Consider the following 25,929-nt stretch of genomic DNA (forward strand, 5'->3'; position numbering starts at 1 on the left):
TGATCTATCAAGTATAATTTGTGAAGTCAGCATTTCTGGGAAGATAATCCAGATGTGGGGCCCTATCAATGCTTTTTATGAGGGACCTCGATTAAAGCCTGCACTCCCTGAGTGCTAGCAGCCCCCCTCATGCAGAACTGGTGACATAGGTGTAGTCACAAACTTCCCACCTGACTGCTGCCCCAAAGGGCTGCATCACAGCTCAGCAAGTCCCAGTCTCTCGTTAGCAGCCTTTCAGAAACAGGGCATGTTAAGCGATGGCTTTCCAGCTGGTCTGGCACACAATGTCTCTCAGTCCTGCTGCCAAACACATTCCCCACTGTGCTTCCTTTAGATCACTGGAGGCTGCTTCTCTTTACTACTGCTAAATTGCTGTTTTACTTCCCTACTTACTACTGCTAAATAAGCCAAACTTCCCTTAGCAGATTTCTTTCAGTAAATATTTTCACTCATTGTTCATTTCTTAGCATAAGGGTGAGTCATGAAAGAGGAGAAAAATATCCTAATTGGACATTTGTGCCTCAGAGCCATACACTTTGCTTCTTTTGCAGGTTTCTGTGTCTTCTGAGATGTCTGTCAATTAGGTGGATGCCACTGAGATCTCAAAAGATGTTATTTGCTGGAGTATTGAATAGTCTGGAGATATTTATTGCAGTTTAATTTATACATTTTGTTTAGCATGCAATAAAGTTCTTTGCCTCATTTGCTTCCATAGGTCTCACAGTAGTCAGAAGAGTTTGGAATATTACCATTTTGATTAAAAAAATCCTTTTCCATGTAATTAAGAGCACTAAACAAAAGGTATAAGCCTAGAGGGCCATGAAGTTAGCCTTTTCAAAGCTGTGCTTTCTGCTTCTCTGCCAGATTTTGGCCCTGTAAAAACCAACAGGAATTTTCTCTCCATTTTCAATAAAAATAGAGTTTTCCAACCTTGAGATCTGCCTTAACAGCTATTATATTCCATTATTAGTATTTGAATTGTTGAAGCACCCTCTCAAGGAAAGGACTGCAAAGTGACAAACACTGAACAGCACAGGATAAAAAGCCGGTTCCTATCTTTACTGAAGGAATATATCAGTTAAAAATGCTAATATTGTTTTTTCCTCCTGGCATGAAACATCCCTTAATTGTCCCTGGTTTTGCTTTTGACAGAAAGAAGGCCAGTCCAGAGCTTACCTCATTGCCCAGGAGCTGATGTCTACAGAAAAAGTGTGAGTTAATTGTTACAGTCTGGCTGTTGCTCTCCTATAACTGAAGCTACACAGTATACTCTTATTTATTCAGCATTGGTTTGATGGCAATTAATAAAAGTTTGTCTCTTTCCCCAGGTACGTGGAGATGCTGCAGCTGCTACAGACAGTAAGTAAATCATTTCAATCACTGAAACCTAATTGCCCTTTTACTTAACTCTAATTTAGGAGACAAAAAAGCATTGAAGGAACTAAGGTGAATTCGAGGAGGAATGGCTTACTGTTGAGGCATTGCAAAGGAATCTGTCTGCGCTAACCTGCTCTTGCCATGGATCCTGAAATCTAGCATTTCTCATTCATAAGGAAAAGTGTCGACCAACAGCGCTTGCCAGGGCACTGAGACTGGTGCAATATGCAGAATAAAGCTAGTTCAGAGAAGGAGATGGTGATAACTAGGGGTAAAACCTCTCTCAGAAGGGAGCAGAGCTGTGAAGCATGGAGGTTTGGCTTGAATGGATTCATTCTGCTTCCCATTAAGCTTTTTTTTTTGATAAAGCAAAACTAATAAAATCCAGTATAGCCTAGCCTGGGGTAAGGCTGCTGTACAAGCCGGGGCCCAGACTATGTCGCAGGTAGTCACCATGGGCAAAACTCAGGCTTTGGTCTCAGAAACTCAGAGGGAATAGACATAGAGAATCACCTATGACCAACATAGAGCTCTTCCATGCTATAAACTTGCTATAAACGGGGCAGCCTTTGTTTCCCACTAGCAGAGCTGCTATTGCTTCCCTGGAGACTGGTCCACAGCCTAGATAGCCTTGCTTTGAATGTCTTCCTTGGCTCTTCAGTGGGAAGCAGTAGGGGATAATGGCCACCACACAGAGTGCACCCTCTGCTTTTAGGAAAGAAATTCCCTGACAAGGCAAAAAAATAGCCCCAGGTTGTCCCTGGAGTACACCTCCAACCTCAACAATGGGCAGGGTCTCTCAGAGAGAGAACACTAAAAGTAATGAGCCCAGAACTGCATTGCTGCCTCCTCATTGTGTCTGTCAGGCAAGCTGCAAAGCTGAAGAGCCTTCTCAAGCCTGGGCAGCACATGTAGGAGAGCAGCCTTAAATGTAACAAACACCTTGCAGACAACTGCATTTTAACAAATCAGAAAATTACTGAGCTGGCCAGATGGGAGCCAAATGCTACAAGGGACTTGGTTGCTTAGCAGGAGGAGTCCACCATCATTTTGATAAATCAATGATAATCAGTCTAGCCATTTGCCTCATTGATCCTGGCTTTCCTCTGATTTCTGCACAAACACATTATCTGCAGAACTCCTGACACAATCGAGACATTTGCATGCAGTTTCCATATTACTGCAGCTGGAGCTTCATGGTTTAGAGATAGCAATTCTACAACATGGGCTACAAAGGTGTTTTCAGGTGGCTTAACTGGCAAGGAATGCTGTAGGAGGCTTGTTCAGCAGCAGGATGCTCTTCACTTCACCTGAAGAGCTGTGCCTAGCTTAGACTATAGCTCGGTCTACACAAGATTGAGAGAGAAGATGTCAAAAGCCTCTTCAGCTCCACTGTGCACTACTACCAGACACAAGTCCAGTCTTTCACTGGCTGCTCTGCTTAGTCCTTTATAGTAAACATCAAAGTGTGGGGCTGCACCAGAGTGCACAGCAGACTGTATTTTATGGAGGTGTTTAGGAGAGGCCTCTCCTTTGTATTATATCCTAGCAGTTTCCACGTAACTCTAGAGGAGAAAAGTGGCTCCCCAATACAGCCAGGAAAAAGCTCAGGATATAGACTCAAATCTTGCAACGTGCTTTGGTGCCTTTAGCCACAGTACGAGTGGATGCCCACCCTCGTGTCTGTTACAATACGGTATAGCAGCACAGTTGCCTTGCCTATGCTGTGACTGGACCAGGAAAGGGATGCTTCTGGACTTTTCCAGCCCTCTTCTCCTTCCTCTGGTAAATCCACGCCTGGGGAATTTGGCTCTGGGCTATGCGTGTACAAATGAATAACGTTTTCACAGTAACCCTATTTTACTGCCTGTAGAAACCATTTGGAAAGAACAGGAAACATCATTTTTGCTCTCACCTCCAAGCTGACAACTGCAACACAGGACAGGGATTCTGGTTTATGCTTTCGCTAAAAGGTCTCAGTTTAGAAATGTTTACGGATGAGAGTGCTTGCTGCTTCCCTCCAGCTGGACGGAGTCCAAACTGTTGGTAATCCCTAATAAAAAGAATCCTCATAAAAATTACAGCTCATAGGTTAGTTACAGGAAAACTCTGCTTGAATGTTAATTTTATCTGCTGCAGTGCTACAGAGTTGGCTCAAAGATACAAGTGAATGAAAACAGAGGTTTTTCCTGGCTTCATCCAAAAATTTAACTACTCACTGCTATCCTGTTGGGGAACTCACACACCTTCTAAGCAGCAATATTTATGGCAGAAAATAAGCAGCATTACCTGGAGCTCGGCCTGACAATCCTGGAGTTAAGATTTTAAGGCATAAGGGGAATTGGCGCTGTTTTAATAGTAGTTGATCATTAGGCTTGGATTGGCTGCTTAATTTATCAGGGAATAGATACCTGCAATAGCTCTGTTGCGACTAGGGAAGTCCTACTGTTTCTGCTGGTCTTCATTTGAAAGCGCTTGTTAGGGTTTTACATATGTTACAGGCCTGCAACTAACTGTTCTACTCAATCATCTTTTGCAGGGATTTCATTTCCCTGTCCTGCCAGTCCCACTGGAGTAGAGGGATGAGTGTTTTGTCTCTGCTCATTATCACCATAATTATGACAAGTCAAAGCACCAAAAGAAGAGTTTACATTTCAAACTAAACCAAACTCTTGCATCAATGCAGTGGTTTGCGAAGCCAAGCCGCTCACTGGTTGCGAAATCTCAAAACCAATGTAACCATGCACTCTCCACTGTCTCTATCTCAGTCCCCATCCTCCCCAGTTAGAAAGTTTAGAAAGATCAGCATCAATTTCGAGCATAAGATTTTGAGTGCACAGTTTTAGTTAACTAATTTTTTCTGCACTGGAAAAGTATCCTTCTTCCCCCATCCCAAATACATACACTGCTTTAGAGGCTACTGGAGACTCTCTCAGCAGAGTCAACAAGCAAGTTTCTCAAATAAGATTTGATTGTTTCTATGAATTGGCTTTCCCATTCACAAGGATGTGTGAATGGCATCTCCTTGGTTAGAGACTGAGAGAAAAGGGAGAAATGTTTTTACACTTGACTGCTAGTTCAGACACTCCTTAGTTTAGAAGAGATCAACAACCCTCTATGGAAATTAGTATTTTCATTTCTGTGTTATTCTCAGGTGTCTATATCCCATTTCTGCTGCTATCACCTGGCATGTACATGACAGCCACCTACCACAGTGGCATTCAGAAATAACCTACAGTTTGCTCTGCTGCAATCATGCCCAGTCTAGCAAGACCCACAGCACTGTTGCCTTCCCCCACTAGCTACCACTGGATCTTTATATTCACCTGTTGCCCAGTATCATATTCAGCTGTAAGAACATCTAGAAAAGCCATTACCGATTTTACAACATGTAAATCCCTCAGATTGCAGGGTGTTATTGCCTAACTGAGTCTTCCCAAATATCATCACCGTGCAAAAGGTTACAATGAACTACCTACTCCTCTTCGCATATTTGAATAGCATTAGGAACAGTCACAATAGTACAAAATATCACTTCGCTGTGTGCTCCCCTGCTGGCACAGGTCCCATTGGCAGACGTCACCAGCACCCCACTAGCGATCACAGACTCACCAATCTGCCCATGAGACACAGCATCCCATCCCTGGCCAGTGAGGAGTCAAGGCTTCCTCACTAGCAAATCTCACCCTAGGCAAAAACTTCTCTCTGTTCCCCATCACCACCTCTCCCAAGAGAACAGTTTCAAATTGCTCATCTTCAAGTCTCATCTTCCTTCATAAACCCACATCTCAGTAAGGAAGACAAGGAACTAAACCACACCCTAGCTGCTTTCAGAAAGGAAAAAAAGGCTTTTCTTATGCCTGCAGCAGGAACAGTTTTCCATCTCATTTCCAGGCTCGGCTGGAGCACCCATTCGTTCAGTGTACCAGAATCTGCTTGGCCTTTCAGCAGACTTTAATAGATTGATTGATTGCCAAAACGATGACATTTCCATACGCCCACTCTGCTATTGAACTGAAGGAGTGGAAACATTGTGTTAGCTCACAAACTCGGTATCAGTTGGCGTGGTAGCAGTGATAATAATCTACAGGGTTAGCTGTTATTTGCCCTACGCAAAGGTAACACAGTTCTCCAGAGAATAAGAACTCAAGCTAGACTGAGCAGGTGGGACTGGCTGGGCCCTGTAGTCCAAAGATGCCTCTGATTTCTTGATACTCAGGATTTAGTTTTTAGAAACTGATTAGCCTTTGCATTTCTTCCAGGATCATTTAATCTTCAAACTTCCCTTCTTTTCTCCTGTTCCTCTGCCCTAAGAACAGGAGAATGCACCTCTGCATCCAGGGTGCGCTTGTCATCTTTTTCTTAGAGCTGTTCCTGAAACAGAAATGTTTCAGGTTGCATTCTCAGCCTAACATTTCACCCATCATCTTGGAAGACCAGGAGCCTGATTTATTTGCTTCCCTTCAGTCAATCTGTTTCAAATGACTTTACTAAATATACAGAAATCAAACTTAGTGCAACTCAAACTGCCTCAGGTGGGACTGAGCATTTGCTTAATGCTAGGCCATGATGTAACCATGTCCAGATTTATTTTGCCTTTGCTTTTGTACATAAAATCCTGGGTTTTGTGCATAAACCCCTTTAAAATCATTATCACCCCCCTCTGAGATATTTAGTGAACTAAGGTACCAAAAGAACAGCTCTACAATGAACAAACACCAGCCCCAAACTCCTCACTGTTTAAGGAGAGCTGATCCTGTTTCCTGGTTTGCATTTTCCTCAAAACAATGGGCCACAATTCTTGCAAACATCACGAGCCAGACTGATGCTTTTTCAACTTTCAGAGATAGTCTGGAATATGGATATGAATAAATTTAATAGGTGCTGGTTCTCCAGCCTTTGGAGCAATTTGGGGGCCAACCCTGCACTGAGGCATCCCAAGGCTCCTGACAGCAAAACAACTCTTAGGAAACAAGAACAAAATCATCTTAGCGCTCAAGTCACTAACTCAAAGGGACCTGAATGCAGATTATCATCAAATCAGCCTCAGTGGTTAAATTTTACTTTCAGAATTCTTGTGGGTAGCACATTCTCAAGTACAAAAAAATAAACATTATCTGACTTAGGAGCTGTTACTATATATTAAAAAAACCCCAAACTCCATCTTTCTAAGTATTTACACTCCAATGAATGATTGGCTGAGCTTTTTTTTACTGCTTTAAATTTCTTGGATGCTGTTCAAAGTTCTGCTGGACCAATCAAGCTATTATTTTCCTAATGAAATGCTTTAGTGAATGGAGCAGGCTGGCTAAATGAAGAACTGGTTGGCTGTTAGACTGTCTGAAGCTCTTGATAAAAGCCTAAAGATGCAGTGTCAGAGAACAATAGCCTGCCCTCACTTGCAGTAGGCTGATTTTTTCCCCTCATTTATTTATTCATTGTTGTCTCCATAGACAGTGGGAAAATAGCTTTGTATGGACCAGAGAGCTTCTGCAGTGGGAACACTGAGCCAAAATAGCTGTCAGTCCATTTTGTGTATCCTTCAAAAGGGGGGAAAAATCATGCTAACACACTCAGCATCAAGATAATTTCAGATAACAAGCCCCACTGATACAGTATTCGAAACATGCACTCTACAGCTTGCCAGTTCTGAAACTCATTTGCAGCCTTTTGGATGGCAGTGTGTATTGGTCTGTGTGTGAGTGTATGCTGAGGTCAGGGTCTCTGACCTAGATTGTACCTTGCAATAGCAGGATAAGAGATTAATTGCATCTGCTACAATAGTCAGAATTTTCTGCTATTCATCTGGCATTGTTTGTACTGGGCTCAGTAATGAGAAATTTGGGAAGATCACTGCTCAGTGCAGAGGATCGGCCACTCCCCCTGCCACCGCAGATGTGCTACTTTTTATTTCAGGGGTGCCACTTTCCCTTTCATCATTAGGAGAGAGGCTGCTGGCAGTAATTAAGATACCTCCAAAAACCACACATGAGGCAAACTTGGCTCACAGCATACTATATGGCATCTCATGGCTGCTTTCAGCTTTAATATGGAGAATCTTTCCTGCCCCTTTGAACTCTTTCCCAACCCCTCAAACATAATGCCTACACATCCAAAAGGACCTTAGATCCTGTGACAGGCAATCTCTGTTGGTTACACCACCATTTTAGAAGTAAGAGTGGCTATAAAAGTCTGATCCATTTTAAGCAATCAGTGTAGACTTCAATTGTATAGAATTTGGGCGGCAGTAGGATTTCCTGTTGTCCTCCCTGGCTGATCCACAAGGGGTCAAATATACTTACTTGCTAATATTCACAGTTCATTACAACATCAGCTTGATTTGGGAAGCAATTAAATCTCTAGACAGATATGCAAAGTGATTTTTGGATGCATGTATGTGCCATTATTGATTGAAAAGCATAGAAGTCTGGATGCTAGATGGGAGTCCTGATGTGAGCAAGGTAGATAAACTTGTGTGCAGACATAATTTCTCCTGGTGAAGTGCCAGTATCCCCACCTGGAGACTGAGGCAAAAAACAGCTGTGGTTTTTCACTAATGTATCATCTGGTCTGTTCACTCCCTCTGAATTTTTTTCCTCAGTCCTCTTCTGTATATGGAAGTTCACAGATCTCCCAAACTAGAATTCTCCTTGAAAACTGCAGAAATGTCCCAGATGAATCTATTCACCCATTGCACCTTTCCAATCTCTTCTCTGTTCTTTACTGAGGCATAGAAACAGAAGCAGGGACTAGAGGCCAGATCTTTGGTTGGCACAAATTTAGATAGCTTTCCTCTGGCAGGTGATTGCAAAAACAGCAGACAATTCGCTTCTTCAGAGTGCTGCAACTGACTCCTTTTGAGTTAAGATTTCCCTTCCTCAACAGCATCATGAAGATACTTGAAAATCTGGGAAGCTGTTCAGCTCTTTTCTGTCTTGTGCACCATTGCAGATAGTAGCTTCTTTGTAGCCCTGTTGTGGGGAATATCCTTTCACAGGTGTAACTGAGAGGCAGTGGTCTTTGCAAATATGGGATAGTTAAGAATTCTGGCAATAGTGTGGGAGCCAGGTTGTGCTGGTTCAGTGATGGGTACAACACAAAGGTACACAGTGCTTTGACTACAGTGAAACAATATAATGCGGAGCAGACAGGAACTTTGCTTCAGCACCCAAGACCTGGGTCACACTGCTTAGATTGCACACTGCTTAGATTGTGTCCCAAGACCTGGGACACACTGCTTAGATTACCTTTTCTAATTCAGCCACAGAATCTAGCAGTCCAACCCTTCTAGCTATAATGCACGCTGTCTGGCCACAGAAATGCTTTTCCTTTCACTTAACTCTCTTGAACTATTATATTGTGGCTTTGCTCTACAACTATCATCTTATAAATTCCCAGTTTCTGGCCCAGCGCAGGCCTGATGCTGGGAACATAGTGCAGAGAGCCTTTGAGAAGGAACCTCCATTCCTGCCTGCAGAGCAACTGGTCATCAAACTGTAGGACTACTAATTACTATTGGCAAAGCCCCCACGTACTTGCAAGTGCAGGCAGGGGGGCAAATTCCTTCTGTCTTATCCATACTACAAATATCTAGATTATATTAGATATTATATGCTATGTACTATACACTGCTGCCTTAGTGTCTCCTGCAGAACAGGTCCCATCAGCAAGTGTGTTAAACATTGGGAAGGTGGATATTTTATATCCATTTATATGGAAATGTAAAGATGATTATTGAAAAAAATGTCCTGTTTTAATGTAGGCAACAGGATGAATGAAGTGATCTCTTTTTGCCCCATTTTGCCTGGTTTCCTAAGAAAGACTTACTTAATTTCATCGTTTGTGTGCATTCATGTGTATCTGTCAGCTCAACAAATAACTCTGAATCCTTTGGCTGATTTCAACCAAATTAGACAGATGGATATTAAGTTCCCACAGATCTGTGAAAATCCTAGATAGAGAAGAGACTGTGCAGTCTCCCCAGTGAAAGAAAAAGAACGTGAGCTCCACAAGCTTTAGACAGTAGAGCATCCACATGGGGCCTTGCACATAAACCCCCCAAGCCCTGGGAATCAGGCTTTGTGGTTCCCCTAAGCATGGAGATACTTCGGTGATGCTGTCTCACCCCACTAAATCCCTATCATGGTGTTGTGCAGACCCATCAATGTCTTACAGTGAGGTAGAGACTGATTTTCATCCTATCATTTCCTAGCTACCCCTACCATACCTGTTGCAGTAGTCTGTGGATCCCCAGGGATTCACGGACCATTGGTGGAACATTACTGGCCTGATCTAACCTGGCCTATTCTGTTGTACACAGAACAAGCAAACAGATATTCTGGACCTAGACTGAATTACTGCACCCTGGATTATTTTCAAACATAAGTCAAAGGGAAATCACCCATTATAGCAAAAAGAATTTACAGGCATATCCATGCAGCTTTGTCTCCTTGATGCACTACTTGTCTGACAAGAGATTAATTTTGCTTGCTTTGATTGGGGTCCTGCAAGGTTAAATATTCTCAATCTGATAAGGCTAACTGGGAGCAGGGCTGAGATACAGAAAGCACTACAAAATGTATGGGATGTATCCAGCTTGCAAAATGGCCTTTGACATGCATACAGGATCCTACAATTGATTGCTTGCAGCAAGACTGTGAAGCAATTCAGCCCATTACTGGCGAGATTTAATGTACAACCTCACCCTTTCTGCATCTGTTCACAAAATCCTGGAAGCAGAACCCAGAACTACCTCAGCTTCCCCTTTTGCCTTTGAATTAGATTATCAGATTTCCCCTCTGGATGTTGTAAAAGGTGGCTGCCAGCATTTTTTGCTGACTCCTTTGAAAGAGTACCTGGAGATATCTGCCTTCTAGAAAGGTTTACAGGTTGATGAACCCAGCTACCTCAGGTTACTTTTCTGCAGCCCTGAGCCAGCTGCCTGAAGCCCAGAGGGAAACGGCTTTTCCAAAACACTCCTATACTCATTGTTTCCTCTTGGAATGCTGGCAGACAGGGCAGCAGCTCTAAAGCATCTCATCTCCCAGCACCCTGTAAGCCTCATCATCTCACAGTGGGTATTGGAGTCTTCTACAAGAGCTGAGCATATAGAAGTTAGGCAGTGCTCTACCTACACCATAAGATCTTGTTGGATGGAATGTTTCATTCCTCCTTGTCCCATGCCTGTGTAACAGGCTCTGGGATTTATTCAGCCTCCACTCCAAGAAAAAGCAGAAGTTCTTCAGAAGCTTGCCTCAGAGGCACTCTTGGGGAAAAAAGTAACTGGTGTTAGTGATGGGTGCAGACAAAAGGGGAAAAAATCTTTGTTGCTGTGGGTTTTGATCCTCTTTGTTTCCTTTGATTATTTCTTGGGTTTATGCCTCAGGGATGTTAGGGATTTGGTCACTGGATGGCTGTAAAGGGCTTACTTATGGGTGCCCCAACTGTAAAGCAGTTTTATGCTTCAAAATTGTATTTTTTAAAGCACTACTGCTAGCCTTCTATGTCACCTAGCCAACTTGGGTTTTGCTTTCACATGCGTACACAAGCACTGATGCAGGGATAAGCACAAGACAGGCGTGAACTCTTTGGACTCGTGTACCCCCGGAATTGAATGGCATCGGTTCAAGTTTCTGTTTTAAGAAAGTTTTGACCCATCCGGAATTATATGAACTCAGGGATCGGCACCTTCTGAGTTTAGATGGGGTTTTCAGGTGACAAACTTGGAGACCCTCAGGTGCTGTGATTGATTAGAGCTAGTGAGAGACTGCAAAAGCACTCTGTGTTTGATTAATGGCTTCCCAGGCACTCAGCACTTTCAGCAGTGACATAATTTTTTGAGAGGGATGTTTATAGTGATATTGCTATGCTTCAGTTTTTTATTAATCATTAGGAGGCTAGCTATCTAGGCAACTGGAATTAAATAATTTGCTTAAGAATTCATTATAAGCAAAGGGGCAGGCAATTAATGACTAATTAAATTCAGATTAAGATGAGATGCTGTGGGAAAGGAGTGTTAATCTTGTTGGTCCTCTATGATGGAAAGTGGACAGATACAGAGCTGTTTGATGTTAATTTGGAATGGATGACATTTCTATAACATAATAGGTTACTTAAGCAGATCAGTAGTGAACTTACTACAGCTATTCACTTCCCCAGGCACAATAAGTTGAAAGAACCCTTTGGATTCTTTCCCTTTCCCCAGTCTGGATTAATTACGATGACTGAGGACTTTGAAAGGTCAATGGATTTGAGTTAGGAAAAGCACCCAGAAGAGAGAATGGCTGGCTTAGATTGCGTCTGGAGTTTACAGTGTCTGAAATATGTGACTAGATAAGACTCACTCACACAGCAGGGAAAATGGGAGCTGAAATAGCACAACAGTGGAATCATTGGTGGTACCAGGGCAGGACACCCTGCAGAAATCAGACCCAGACAATTAGGAAACACACTAATACTCTATTGGAAATTTTTCTAATCTTGTTTTATCCAGGATATAGTTAGTCAAAACCAAAAATGTTGTCTTTTTTTTTTTAACCTAGTTCTAGTGACTTTTCAGAACACAATGCTTCATCTGTCATAGTTGCTGAAAAACTGTAGCATATGTGCAATTTTCTTTTTTGTTAGTATCTATCAATCAGATGAGTGTCATGCCAGTGAACTGGTGTGTGCATTGCAGCTGAGGGTGCTACAACAGAAAAGCCAGGAATGAACATGAGAAGACTACAAATTTCTCTTGCCCGGAGTCAGTTTCTCTAGGTGAAGAGAGAGAGGTATGCAGCTCTCTGCCCATTCTGTACATGTTTTGCTGACAGACAGGATAGTCCAGGCTCTCCTGCTCTTTACAGAACCTTTCATCAGGACCACAAACACCCCTACCAGATCCCTAGCATGCTGAAATTAACAGAGCTACCTGGATTTAATCAAACTAAAGTAGACTATTTAATGTAAAATATAGATACCCAGTGAAACATGCTCAGAGCTTGTAAGCTGTTCATACCTGGACACTATGAGCTTTCATGGAAATCAGTTTCAGATCCCTCCCTAATTCTTCCATATATTTCTAAGCTTTTTAACTAGACTACAGTCAAACTCATGAACAATGCCATGATAAATCCCATTACAGCCCAGGGAAGTTCATAAGATTTTCTCTAAAAGTTCAGGGGACATAATCTGACTTTTTGGGAATAGGTTTCATGACCACTAGATCCTGACAGAGGAAGATACTCAACCTATCCCATCCTGGTTCAGGGCTGGATAGAAGAAGCTTGGCATCTTTCAATGAGCTGTGAGACCTTAAAGGTTTCTTTTTATTGAGCCCCTGTTTCCTTTCACAGCACATTTGGCCGTACCACATACAGTGGGGCGGGAGGCCAGGAAATGGTCTCCAAGTGGAAAAATCTAGCTGCCATTTCTATTAACTTACCCAGCAGAATCACCTTCCCAGCAATTGTTAAAACAGCTGCATTTTTTTTTCTGATGAATTGGCTTCTTTGGACAGGCAAAGCATATTTTTAATATATCTTTTTTAAAATGTTGGTTTCAGTAATAACTCACTGTTTGTAGAGCAGCATGTGAAAAATGCACTCACAGCATAGATCCAGCCAGACTGGTCGGACACTGAAGCTTTCCTTCAAGCTAGCTTTCAGACTGAAGCAGAGTTCAGCTGTAAACCTGCTGGAATAACAGTGTCTGATGTTATAGCCTTAGCCTGACTGGATTCCGATCATGGTTCTAACACAAGCACTGCCATGCTTGGGCTTTTTTTTTTTTGTGGTTATGAGCTACGTGACCCTGCATGCAATCACCAAAAGCCCCTTTTGGAACTTGTTTTTTTTTTCTCAGGATGCAGTGTTATAGTATCTATAGCAAGACGTAGATTCTGTCTTAAATCAAAGTTGTTTTTTCTCCTAGGAATGTTATATTCTGGCAAGTCTCATGGTTTGGACTACAGAATAGGTCACACTAGATCGTATCATATCATTGTGGTCCCTACCAGCTTCAAATTCAGTAAAACTAAGCACGTTCAGCTGCTAAACCTCTGTTCAAGCTCTTTTAATGCTGAACTTGAATAGAAAATTGGCTGAGATTTTTCCCCCTGGTCTTCTAGAACATTTGTCTCTCTTTCACACAATATGACAGCAGAGCTTGGGTAATCACATGTTAAACGACACAACTAAATGTTCTCCAAATAAACTATTTCTCCAAACTGGCCACAGAAGAACATTCACTTCAAAAGCCTGACATTAGCTGATACAGCTTGGTCCTCACCTGTCACTGAGAGTCAAAAGGCACAGACACATAGAAGTGAGGTTAAGAGTCTGTGCCTTCATAGGGCCTGATGGGCTGTGTTCTGAACTCCCATGTCTGAGTATTTGAGTTCAAACCCAGATCATGGGAGTATCACTCTTGGCAGACCTCTCTTGCATCCAAAAAGCACCTGTCGGTATTATATTCACTGCACAGCTTAATACACATCAGAACTAGCAGAAAATCTAACCAGCAGTAATAACAGAGCTTGGCTGCAGCCACAAACCTTCAGAGGGTTCAGGAGAGTTTTAGATGAAACCCACGGTAAGGCATCTTGCGCTTTCTCATGCATTTCTATTAGTGCTGTTCATGAGTTGATGCAGGTAGGGTCTTGTGCATAAAGTGTGTGGCAGTACTGACTCCTCTGGTTGAAGAATTTTTTTAGACCCCACCATCGACTTAATCTAGAGCTGCTCTTATCCAAAGAGTGTCTTCTGGGATGACAAGTTAGCTGAGATGTGGCTGCAGCTCCCAAAGTCACTGTGATGATCTCAGGTGACAAACAGCAAGCCATCACAGAAACCATCAACACCATCAGGCTGGCAGCATCCATGGAAAGACACTAACCCGGCTTCTCCACTTGGCCCCCAAGGGTAGCCAGATTTGAGGTATTCACTAGAAAAAGCTAGCCTGGGTAGGCCAGCACTGAGAGAGAATGCTGCAACCTTCTAGCCTTACTGTCACAGCCCAAAAGCAAAGGAAAGTCAGATAAGGACAGATAACCTTTTTATGAGGCAGGAATTGTTTTAACCTCTCAGTCTGTATAGCTGCTGCTCCAGAAAGAGTCATCAGGAGCTTTCAAATCCCACAGTTAATGCAGCCTCTCTACTGAGCTGGCATTTTGATTATTTACTCTGCTCTCCTCTTTCTCTCTCACGCCTTTTCTCCTCTCCTTGTGCAACAAAAACCCCAGACACTTCCTGGCTTTTGGGGATGCACAAAAAGATTGGAAAAGGAACTCACAGAATGAGTTTCTAAGCAATTCCGTATGACTGTCCAGTTTCTGTTCTCATCACAAATGAGATGCACCTCGGTTTCCAGCTGCTCACTTATTTCCATAGACCAACTTTGCCCATGAAGACCAGACTACCAAAAATAGGAAATTCAATTTAAGTGCCCTACCTGACCCTGAAGGAGGAACACACATCTGCCTGGCTCAGAGTCATCTCCTTATGGGAAATACAGAGAATTTAAACCTGTAACAGTTCTGCAGAACCATCCTCAGACAAGATTCAGAACATTATGCTAACATAGTTCAATTACTTGTACTTTGTAGCAATACCAAAGAATCAGGTGCTGAAATTACAGTTTTCTAACTTTACTGAATATAGGCTGCTGCTTTCTAACACCAGCTAATGCTATGAAGATAAACCATTCAGTTACAGTGTCCTAGCTCCTGAAAAAGGCACTCAGTGTCCCTGGGTTAGGAACCTGTCTCACTCCACTTAGCAGCAGTTAGCTATTCCTCTACACAGCATCAGTGTTCCTGCCTTGCCTTGTTGTACATGGCCTTGCAGTTCATTGCCGCAGTTTGCATTCAGACCTCCACAGGGCTCTAGCAAAGCTAGGCAGCCTGCAATGCCTGAGCAACTCTAGCTGCTGTCTGTGAAGACAGGATGTGTCTGGTGTGGCTAGTAGAAACCTGGAAAAGGCCAGGGCACCACAGGGGCCAAAGTCTCTTGAAATATTCCCAAGTGCCAGCAAGGCTCCTTCACCAGTCTGAAGCAGAGAAGATGGACTCTGCAGGAATCAGGGTATGACCTGGAAACACTTCAGCGTCCAGAGCTTTGCATGAAGGAGGCTTTAAACAATGTTTTGCACATACAAAAATTGCTATCTGTGCTCTTGGGATGATCTTCTAATGCCTGGGAATCTAATACAAATTACCTCTGCAGTTTCAGATAGGAGCTTTATTCCTCGTTTCCACGGCTGAGCTTGTGCTATGTGCTGTTTAAACAGGTGCCCTACTACGTACCAGAGGTGGCTGCATTTTAATACTGAGGAAATCACTCTTGTGCACAGATAATTTATAAACCACTTCAGGATCAAAGGCATTCTGAAAGTATTTACAGTTGAGAAAAAAAGGTCTTAGGTAGGTTTCATATGGAAAATGATTTGTTCCATAGCTTAAATTTATAGCTTCTTCCTCTTTGTAACTTAGGATTTGAGGACTAATGTTGCCAATTTTAACACAGGACATGTAGAAGTTGATCTTTTTCATGTCAAGCTGTGGGACTCATGAGGTGATGGGAGAATCACATCCTTCATTTTTTTAAACTATGTTTCTGGTTAAGAAACATTAGAAAAATGAGGCCAGCTAAACCTAGAAAAGCAGGAAAAATGGAAGGTAAATAAAAAGATATCAAAACGCTGTATACATGCTGTATATGTAAAGGTCTGATGGCTTGGTAAGATGAAATGCTCAATTTGGGGTTGGCAGCATTGTAGAATTCAGCCAAAAATGTGCGTGAAACTAATGGATGGAAAAAACATACCCTATGTTCTCTTTGTTCTACTGAGCACAATCCACCACTATTGATGGCATATTTTATAATTCCTAGGAAGTGTAGTTTAGTAGTTAAGAAATTGTAATGAAAACTTCAGAAAAGAGACTTTAAGATTGCTGCCTGATTTCTGTGTTGCTGTTCACAGGATTTCTATGAAGGTATCTTGAAAGTGCTTAGGGAAGAAGATCAGAATGAACAAGAAGAAGTTAAACTCAAGCAGGGCTTAAGTGAAATCCCTGAAATTTATGAATTACATCAAGAGATCCTGGGAGAACTGGAAGAAAGAGTCTTTCAATGGTAAGGAATGGCATCATTTGATGGCCTGTATGTACCCTCCATAGCTCAGCATTCCCCTGACTCCACTAGCAGCAAGGCTGAGATTCCAGCAGAGATGGAAGAAGAACCTGAACTACTTTGGCAGATTTTGTGTACAGGCAGGAAGGCAGTAAAGATAGAGACTACCAGTTTGAGAAACCAAATACTGAAACATTTGCGCTGTGCTGGTTTATACGCACACGTATGAACACAGCACGTGCTCCCAGCCTGATGAAGGCAAGCCAATATGCACAGCCCATGGCTCCGAAGCAGCCCCATCAGTCAGTGTGAGGACAGCCATTACCCTTTCTCACCTTTGCCTTGTATGTTCAGCAAAGCAAGCTCGTAGTCATCACCAAGCGGCTAAGCATGGCCTGCAGGTCACAGATTCACACCATGAGAGGCAGAGAAAAGCCTCAGACATCAGAACTGATCTTAAAAAAGTTCCTCTGCTTACAGAAATCTTCACAGCAACTGTGTAGCTCCCAGATAAGGGTCACCCCCTCACTCCAGTGTCGAGACAAGGCTCTGCACAGGCTGAGCTTCCAAGCCAAACAGACACTGTCAGCTGGCTGAGGGACTCCACCTAAGCCAAACATCCGACTGGGGCGAAGCCTTTCCATGAAAGAATAAGGCCCTGCCTAAGACAGACAAAGCTCCAAAGCTCTTTTAATTAAAGAGACCTTTGACTTAATCCAAGCTGCCAGGTCTTAGTCTACCAAACTGCTGGAATAAGACTGTCTAAGACAAATTACCTCTGCAGTAGGAAGCTTACTAAACCTACAGCAGCCATAACAGCCCATAGCCTAGGCTAAACTACTCTGGCTCCAATAGCTCACAACAGACTGTATAGCCTGGCACCACCACCCCATTGGGCTCCATCAAGCAGCTATCACTGCTGGTGGCTGCCTTATCCCAGTGCTTCCACTGAGCAGTTAATGAAGTCAATTAAATCAGAAGAACTTTTCAGTAACAATCCTAAATGCAGAGCACTGCTCTACTGATCAACCCTGCATTTTCAAATCAAAGCATGCAACAGGGAAAGGACAGGTTAAAGAGAGATGAACACTGGTTTGTGTCCACCAAGGAAATGTTACAAATGGCAGAAAAGCTTAAAAAATTCCATCAATGACTGTGATAAATAATGCTCGTAAGACAAACAGAGGTGGTGTTTCCAGCTGCAGTAGCTGAAATCCAAATTGACTTGTGCGTAAAGAAGCCATAGCCATACACTAACATAGCAGCATGCTCCCTGTTTCCTGAGGCAATACTGACACACCTGGAATACTCTAGGCCTGCTGTCTAGAACAGGGCCCCACGGACACGGAGGAATCAGGGAGGAAAGAGGGCTGTACTGCAAACACTGTCTCAACACAGCAGAATCACACACCACGTGGGGCAGCACTAATACAGGTTCCCAGTTCACTGCCCCCCTCAGTCCTTCTAGTAAGTCCTTCCCTGGGCCTGCGCTCTCCCCGACGCTCTGTTGCTCTGACATCCCCAGGAACTCAATTCTCCCTGTTAAGTACAATTACTCTTTTGCAATCTCAGATTTTGCCCTGATCTCTCCTTTTATATGCTTCATAAATATCTGAACACGGTGCTACTTGGTGCTGAGATGGCTGATGGCTGGGCAGTGCTGAGCAGGGGGCAATGAAGAAGAAATTAAGATATATTATAACTGAAGACATGATTATTATCCCCCACAACTAGCACTCAAAGCCCTGCAGCAGCTGCAAGGTCTGTTTAGAGAAGTGGGAGCTGGGTCCACAAAGCAAACAACCTACCTGCTACGTAGGCACTGCTGCGGCTAGGGATCAGCCAAAGGATCAGCCTCATATGGGGCCCGTTCTACAGCAGTCTGTTTTGCTGACCCTTACATCAGTGAAGTATTGCCTCTTTCTGGCCATTTAACGTAGGCTTTAGCTACACCAGGTCATTAGCCACTGTGCCTCTGATGAACAGAACTGCAGTAATGAGAATGAAGTAGGGCTTTTCTTTTTTTTCCTTTTTTTAATTGTTTATTTGCTTGTCCTTTTCTTTCTGTGGCCTTAGGGAGGAACACCAGAAAGTTGCTGATGTATTTCTCTCCAGAAAATCAAAGTTCAACCACCACACTGCATACATTATGCAGTTTGATAGGAATTTGGCTCTGGTGGATGAAACCTGCCTTAAATACCCCCAACTGGCTACCATCATTCGGGAGTTTGAGGTAAGGCCCCCTTGGCTGTTTACCTGCATTAATATATAGTTGTCAAAGATATTCCTGTCTGCAACTCCATCAGCGTTCACACAGGGTAGAGCAGGAAAACAGCTCTCCTCACACATCCTAGTGATAAAACTGAAGTGTAATGTTCATGCGCATACGATGTGCTTCTGCATCTGTTGCCCACACACCCCTACGTGCATGCAAGCAGAATGTATGCTTGTGAGTCTATAGATCTGTGACTATACTTTGTTCAAATACATGCACGTAGTGGAGTAGTTTCCCATTCACAAATTAATATATTAAGCTCTCTGAGCATGTGTGAAATTTAATATCTATTATTGTTAACATTTCTTCATATCTCCTCACTGCATTTTCCATCTTTTCTTTATAACTGAATTTCTCTGAATTTTTAAATGCTTTTTACTGCTTCCTCTGCTTATAGAGGATGTTGTGACAGGCAACAAACCAAACTGCAAAGGAAGGCACAAACTCCACCAGCTAGATAAATACAGGAATCTGTTCATCTAGACCCCCTGAACGGTCTCTAACTGCTGGGCCTGTACCAGTAAGAAAGAAAAACATATTTTCCAGTTGTGTTAACTCACTCATCCCTGTTGAATGACCGAAAAAAAACATTAGGATGCAAGTGACAGAAATTCAAGACAAGAGATGCTTGATTACATTTTAAAATACCAACAACGTGGCCCAGTCACATCACTTCAAAAGTGTAAACCCATATGCTGATGGGAAGGTTCAGCTGGGCTACACTACCTCTATTGAGCTAAAATGGTTAAAAGTCGTGCTGCTTTGCTGTGGGTCTAGAACCCCTGTTTCTTATTATCTTCATCTGATATGAGGAATAACAATGTTTACTCAGGTGGTTCAGCCACAGAGGGGCTGTGCGGATGAATTAGTGATTGCACTTTAAAGGTTACTTACAATGCCAGCTCTATGGAGCTTTGTGTTTTTCTCTGCAACGCATGTGAAATATTAATGATAATTCATTTCAAAAGCCATTTGGAAGTTAGCATTTATGAAAAGATACCTTGCAACCACCACGGTTATTTCCTGTTAGCAACTAAGGGGAGCTCTGGTGGCTCACACCTCTCTGAACAGGAACTTGGTAAATGCAGGTTTTCTGCTGATGGCCAGTGTTCCCAGCATCCCTCCCAGCCATATGCCTACACGCTCCCGTCTTAACTATCAACCCGGAGGATTAGCTCCTATTTTAAGTGGATGGGGCTTCTGCTAGGACAAGATCAGCAGGGTTTTGCCCTAGAATCAGTAAGCTCTGCAATTTTTTTCCCTCTTGCAATGCAAATGCAGGGGAAGTATCTCTCAGACCTTTCCCATCGTATTTTTTAAAGCATGAGCGCTACTAGCTTCCAAGTTCACCAACCCAGAATTTAGGGATCCTATTTCAGGTACCTTTGACTTGAGTATGGGGACTGGGAATGCTCAGTGCAACCGTGAACACATATTTGGTGAGTTCAGCCAGCCAGTCACAGGAGTAATATAGTAACATGAAATACCTCTGCTGCCTCAGAAAATGCTGTCTCTTGCCAGTCTTCCTTTATATAGTGAGCTTCCTAGTCTCCCTTTCATCCTGCCTCTCTTCAGAAGTGGCAAACACTGTGGAAATGTTGGTCAATGAACACTGAAGCCCTGTGAAACTCAACTGCGTTTTGGACTCGGACCTTGAAAGGAACTAGTTGGGTTTTGTGCCATTCCTCTTGGGTCCTGGAAGCTTCTGTTTCTTGGTGCCTCTGGAGATGTGGAGACTTTTCAGGACTGAGTTTTGTGGTTTGCTTTTGGTTTTGCAACAATGACATGGAACTTAACAGTTACACAGCAAGTTTCATATTTTAACTGAGCCCTTATGAGACCACATGCAATGGGTAGAATCTAAAAGGATAAAACAGAGAGAGAAATGCTACTTCTTTTCCATGTGAGTGTGAAATTGGATCACAGCTTCCATTTATTTTGTTGCAAACAGACTGTGGACACTCAGTGCCAGGGACGCTTTGCTGTATTTTGCTCAATTCCATGTCCTGAAATAAGACACTAAATTGCAGGCAGAAGAAAAAAAGATGACAAGCTTCACTGAGATCTGCTTCTCTGGATCTTCAGACACCACCCTAGAATCTTTACCCAACCTTTAACTTCTAATTGGTATTTGCTTTCCTCCCTTTTTCCCTTCTTCCCTCTGAATCCAAACTGTTTTGCAAATGATGCCACAGGAAATAAGCTGTGATCAGTAGTGCTTTTCAGTCACAAAGTCTATACCCCTAAAGAGGTGGGCAAATTGGGAATGGCTTAGTGAAGTTTGTGCATGCAACTGGTAGCAAAGTTTCAGGGGACACACCAGGTGCAGAAGGGACAGTTTGCTCCTGAGCTCACACATCCCTGATCTTTGCTTCCTCTTCCCTCCCCTGAGGACAGCAGAATTCTGGTGACAGCCGGCAGAGCGTGAAACACCAGCTTTTGAAAGTGGTGCAGCGTGTCTTCCAGTACCGTGTGCTGCTGACAGGTCAGTAAAATTAAACTGCTCTCGAAGGTACTACAGTGGAATTCCTCCTGTGATGTCCTGAGCTTCCTTTGTGCTGCACGTTGATGCCAAGACAGCTAAAATAGGGCTGGAGAAACTTGATATTTCCTGGGAACTTCAATCTGCTTAATACCAGATTCAGGAAATGTCAGGGAGCCTGGGAGGGAACAGGCACTTCCTCAGTATGATCATGCTGAAGGGTCACTGAAAAGTATTAAGTCAGGTGCTTTTAACCCTTCCTTCCTGGCTTTATCCTTCCATGAATTAGGAGAGGCAGAGTTCAGAAATCTCATTGCCAGCAGACAAGTTTGATTTTATTTCTGTCAAGGGTAATTATCAGAGGCAGTAGGGGATTGTAGTTCTCAGCAAGGGGAGGCCCTCAGCACAGCACACAGTGTCATATAGTGGCAGAGCACTGTCTCCTCCCACGCTATGAACAAAACAGTTGTATCCAGCACTGCACCCTACACCCCACTTATATTACACCTAAGACTAGTGATGAATTTAAGTCAAAATCCCAGACCAATTTCTCTGGATTCTAGGAAAGCCCAAGCAGAGATCCAGATTTATATGTTGCCTTATAGTAACATCTCCCCTTTACATTCAGCACTGTATACATCACTCATACCTGGAGTCTCTCCAAGTGTATCTCCCAGGGTTTGTGTTCCTTCCTGTGGTTTATTCCCTGCAAGCCACGGCAAATCTAGCAAGTCTGAGTCTGTGAACAGAGCAATCTTTTTGGAGCAGGATGGAACCCTCAGCAAGAATTGTGAAGTTCAGGTTTGTTGCTAATGAGCTGGTTGGGGAAGGAAGTGGTGAAATTTAACAATGAACCCCAGTGTTGTCCAGTAAGTTTGGCAGATTGAAACACAAGAAACCAGGAATCCATAGACTATCTAAAGAACTGTCTTGGGAGTATGTGTATGTGTGGGTGGAGAGAGATGCAAGATGAGTTATGCATGGGACAGTAAAAAGGAAGCCATAAACCATGCCCATATTCAACAGCTGATGAAAGGCGCTGCATATTAGAAGTGACTCCTATAAACGAAGAAGAATAAAGGGACCATATGGATTTTTATTCATAGCACAAATTAGCAGCAGTTTCATCTTGCTCCAGACACTTTGATCAAGGATGCAACTCATTTTTCACAGCTGTTTTTGCTTTTTTAGTAACAGCAATACAAATGAACAGCGGATGCCAGTAGTAAGATTTTTTTCTGTCTGACTTGCTTCCCTCTCTGGGTGTGTCTACATTAAGGGCAACTTTCCAGGCTGGCGATTTGCAATAATTAGCTGTCTCACATGGTCCTTAGTGTTTTTACTGCATGCACTCAAACATGGCATCTGAGAAAATGGACTTGGCATGTCCCTGTTACAAATACCCGCAGCCACACTCCATTTTCTGTATCCATTTTGGTGGTCCACAAGGTAAATTGCAAACATGAATCTGTGGGAGAGCTGGAAGAGTCTGAGTGCAGCTCCAGTGATTGGTCGTCCCCTCCACACTTGAAGCAGCTTGAGCTACTCCTTGTCCCAGGTATTGGCACTAACTGGGAAGAATGCTTTCTAGTCCCCTGGAGTGGTTTTGTGTGCGCTGAGATAAGGTCTGCTGGATCATGATATTCCAGAAAATAGGTTGCTGCTGCAGTTCTTCACCTGAAGAAACCCAGCCCCCCTGAGGCTGCTAGGACAGGAACAGTGTAGTCCTTCAGTTTCACCATATACGTGCTCTTGCGTATTCATAACTGGCTGTCTCTACCAGATAAGGAAGAGTATTTTATCAGGAGATTGGTTGCCAGCTACTGCACTACAGCCAAAAGGAGTTACCTGCTCAGTTAAACGTACCAAGCCAAGGACAGAGCTCCACCACACAACACTTTCCTGCCCGACGGGGTGCAGGCAGGCACTTTCCCAAACCCAGGTGAAAGGCAGATAGAATTCAGGGTGGCAGGGAGGGGACAGCATCAGAAAATGACATGCATATGGATAGGACATTCAAAACTCTCTGTGAGCAGCACCACACACAGCACATAGGCCTGGTTCTTGGAGGCAGAATTTAGGAGCTTGGACTCATCAGAGAGATAAGAATGAAGTATTACAGGACTGGGCTTTAAACATGGTGGCACTCCCACTACAGTCATTAAAAGCATAGAAAAACCCAGATGAAGAACAGACAGATGATCTGAGTCAAGTAGCCCAGGTAAGGCTGACAGGTTAAAGGTTTGTAGATAATGTAAATGTAATTCCTATAAATGTAAGTCCTACTGTGTGTTGTTTATAGAATTTATTTTCAAAATTTGACTGAGTTCAGTAGTAATCACTAAAATCTGCATTTTACAGACCAGTATCCCCTTCCTGTGTCTATACAATTCATTTTCTATTAATACAGAGAATCAGTCATTACTGCCAACACCACTCATTCAGATGAGAAAATATTCATGAGAAAAATTCATGAAAAGAGCAACTATTAGTAAAGTGGTGCTACTCGGCATTTCTCTTGACTGAAAAACAATGAAATATTTTTGTCTCTCTCTGTTGGTTTATGCCTGCCAAGTTATGTGATGAGTCCAGATCTGAATCAAAGCAAGATCTCAAAACAGAATGCAGTCAAAGATGAGTTTCAATTTGGAAAGAGACAATATATACTTAATTATTCAGGAATGAAGTGATAGGAGACATTCAGATTTTTTTGTTTTGATAATTCAACTACAGAGTATGAGGATCTGCGTTCTGATTACTGGATGTCTGTGTTTGATTATTTTCTACAGATTACTTGAATAATCTTTGCCCTGATTCTACAGAGTATGAAGCCACACAAGGTAAAATGAAATAGGTAGAACAGAAAATCTCCTTCACTAACTCTGCTTCAGGAATATATGGAAGAGACTTACTTTCCAGACCTTGAGTTAATAGGTTAGACATAAGAACTATAAGAACTCATTACTAATTAAGATAAATTATTTATGGCAGGAACCGTATCTTTTTTCCATTGAAATTTTTGGGCTTCCTTTGGTTTTGACATGAAGAACATATAGAAGTAGAAATGACTATGCATACAGGCATGGTGCAGATATGGTAGTTCAGCCCTAGACACCAGGAAAATCCTAGTCCTCTTTGGCTCCATCCATATTTGTCCTGATAATTGTAAAGCCAAGTGGGATGGCTCAATCTGCTTGTTTGTATATAATTATCCAGGGTATGCCTGCTGCTCTCTGGTGCCTGCTGAACTTTGGAGCCATCCAGGAGGTTTGAATTATGTATCCCTATTTCTGTATTCCTTAAGCCCATGTACACTTGAAAGACGGTGCTTTAAAATCAGTTCTGCCTAATCAAGAACAAATCCAGGTGTTCAGTTGGTAACACCATCCTTCCTACCACATCAGAAGGGTAAAGCAGAAGTTGCTTACTCCCACTTAAGTCAAAGGTAGGATTAGTCTTGGCATCAGCGGGAGTAGCTTCAGGCTGGGGTAAGCAGCAATAATGTTGTATTGGCAAAACCAGTCCACCTCTCTATTAGACTGAGTGTGAATCGAAACCAATTCACAGCTAGATCTGCAACTCCATACTTTGTTCTGACTGAGTAGAGCCAGGTGCAAGACCTAGTCCAGGCCCTAGCTATTGACAGTGGGATTACAGCTATACCAGTAAATTAAACAGAGCCAAGGGGCCACACTTGCCCACTCTGTTGTAGCACACACCTGGCACATTTCTGCCCAGTAAGCATGCTCCCAGATGATGCCCAGGAATGAGCAGGACACCCTTTTTCGCCAGATAAAGGACCTGCACTGTCTTATGCCACTGCCCTCAGGGCCAGCGAATGTGGCCTGGTCCAAGTTATTTGCCAGTGGCAGCTCCAGATGTTCATTCATGTCATCATCTCATATACAATTCTGTCAGGAAGGGATGACCTGTCCTCTCCCTTGACAGCAAAGGACCACCGTGCTTTTGGATGGCTAAAGCTGAGCTACATGTTATTTTACCTACCACAAGCTCCAACTGTCAAAAATCTGCAACCAGAAAATTGCACAACATGATTTTGTGCCATTCTAGGCGCTTAAAAGGGACCTCACAAGCTCTCCTGACCAGGACAAGCATGACACAAAGCTTTGCACAAGAGAAGGATGAAGGGGAGGGGAGCAGAGAGCACTGTGTCCTAAAGTTGCCAGGCAGTTCCATCCTGAAGGTGCAAAAGAAATGTAAGGAGTAGCTTGGGAGTGTGGGGAGTTTAAAGATGCTCTTGTATATAGAAGGGATTAGGGTTATTTTTCCTAATCTCGTATGTGATTTGTGCTCTTTGTTTTGCTTCATCCCTCAGCTGCCTTACTCATTGTCTCTGAAATCACAGACCGAGCCAACGACAGCATGCTCCAAGGGGTGAGTCCTACCTGCCATAGTCTGCCTAATCAATAGGGTTTTTTCTGCACATCTGCTGAAGTGAATAGGTATGTCTGTTAAATTCTGAAGCCTCCTCAAGGTGACGCTCAAGGATTTATACAGCTCTGGTTTATAGTATTGCAGATATGGAGTAGGTCTAGGCCCATTAGTGAAGCTGTACAAAATCTAAGTCACTGTAGCATTGAGCGCAGAGTCTTTTCCCTCCTAGGTTTGTTGAAATAGTATGTGGAGCAATGAAGTCAGAGATGGGCATTTTCATGGTTCTGTTT

General features: G+C 43.0%; 1 protein-coding gene and 1 long non-coding RNA gene across 4 annotated transcripts in view; one reads left to right on the forward strand and one right to left on the reverse strand.

The window, feature by feature from the left end:
- The window catches only part of LOC138061017 (uncharacterized), a 156,923-nt gene that overhangs the window by 92,852 nt on the left and 38,142 nt on the right, over positions 1-25,929 (reverse strand). The window lies entirely within an intron of this gene.
- Positions 1-25,929, forward strand: part of FGD5 (FYVE, RhoGEF and PH domain containing 5) — a 122,112-nt gene that overhangs the window by 61,894 nt on the left and 34,289 nt on the right. The window contains exons 4-10 of one of the 2 annotated variants that reach the window (XM_068907665.1): positions 1,153-1,211; positions 1,329-1,359; positions 16,339-16,490; positions 18,564-18,720; positions 21,160-21,247; positions 24,034-24,084; positions 25,581-25,639. In XM_068907665.1, the coding sequence (XP_068763766.1) occupies positions 1,153-1,211; positions 1,329-1,359; positions 16,339-16,490; positions 18,564-18,720; positions 21,160-21,247; positions 24,034-24,084; positions 25,581-25,639 (597 nt within the window). The remainder of the gene's footprint in view (positions 1-1,152; positions 1,212-1,328; positions 1,360-16,338; positions 16,491-18,563; positions 18,721-21,159; positions 21,248-24,033; positions 24,085-25,580; positions 25,640-25,929) is intronic. The other variant, XM_068907666.1, reaches the window with a different exon arrangement.

Source organism: Struthio camelus, chromosome 14 (genome assembly GCF_040807025.1).
Source record: "Struthio camelus isolate bStrCam1 chromosome 14, bStrCam1.hap1, whole genome shotgun sequence".
Taxonomy (NCBI): domain Eukaryota; kingdom Metazoa; phylum Chordata; class Aves; order Struthioniformes; family Struthionidae; genus Struthio; species Struthio camelus.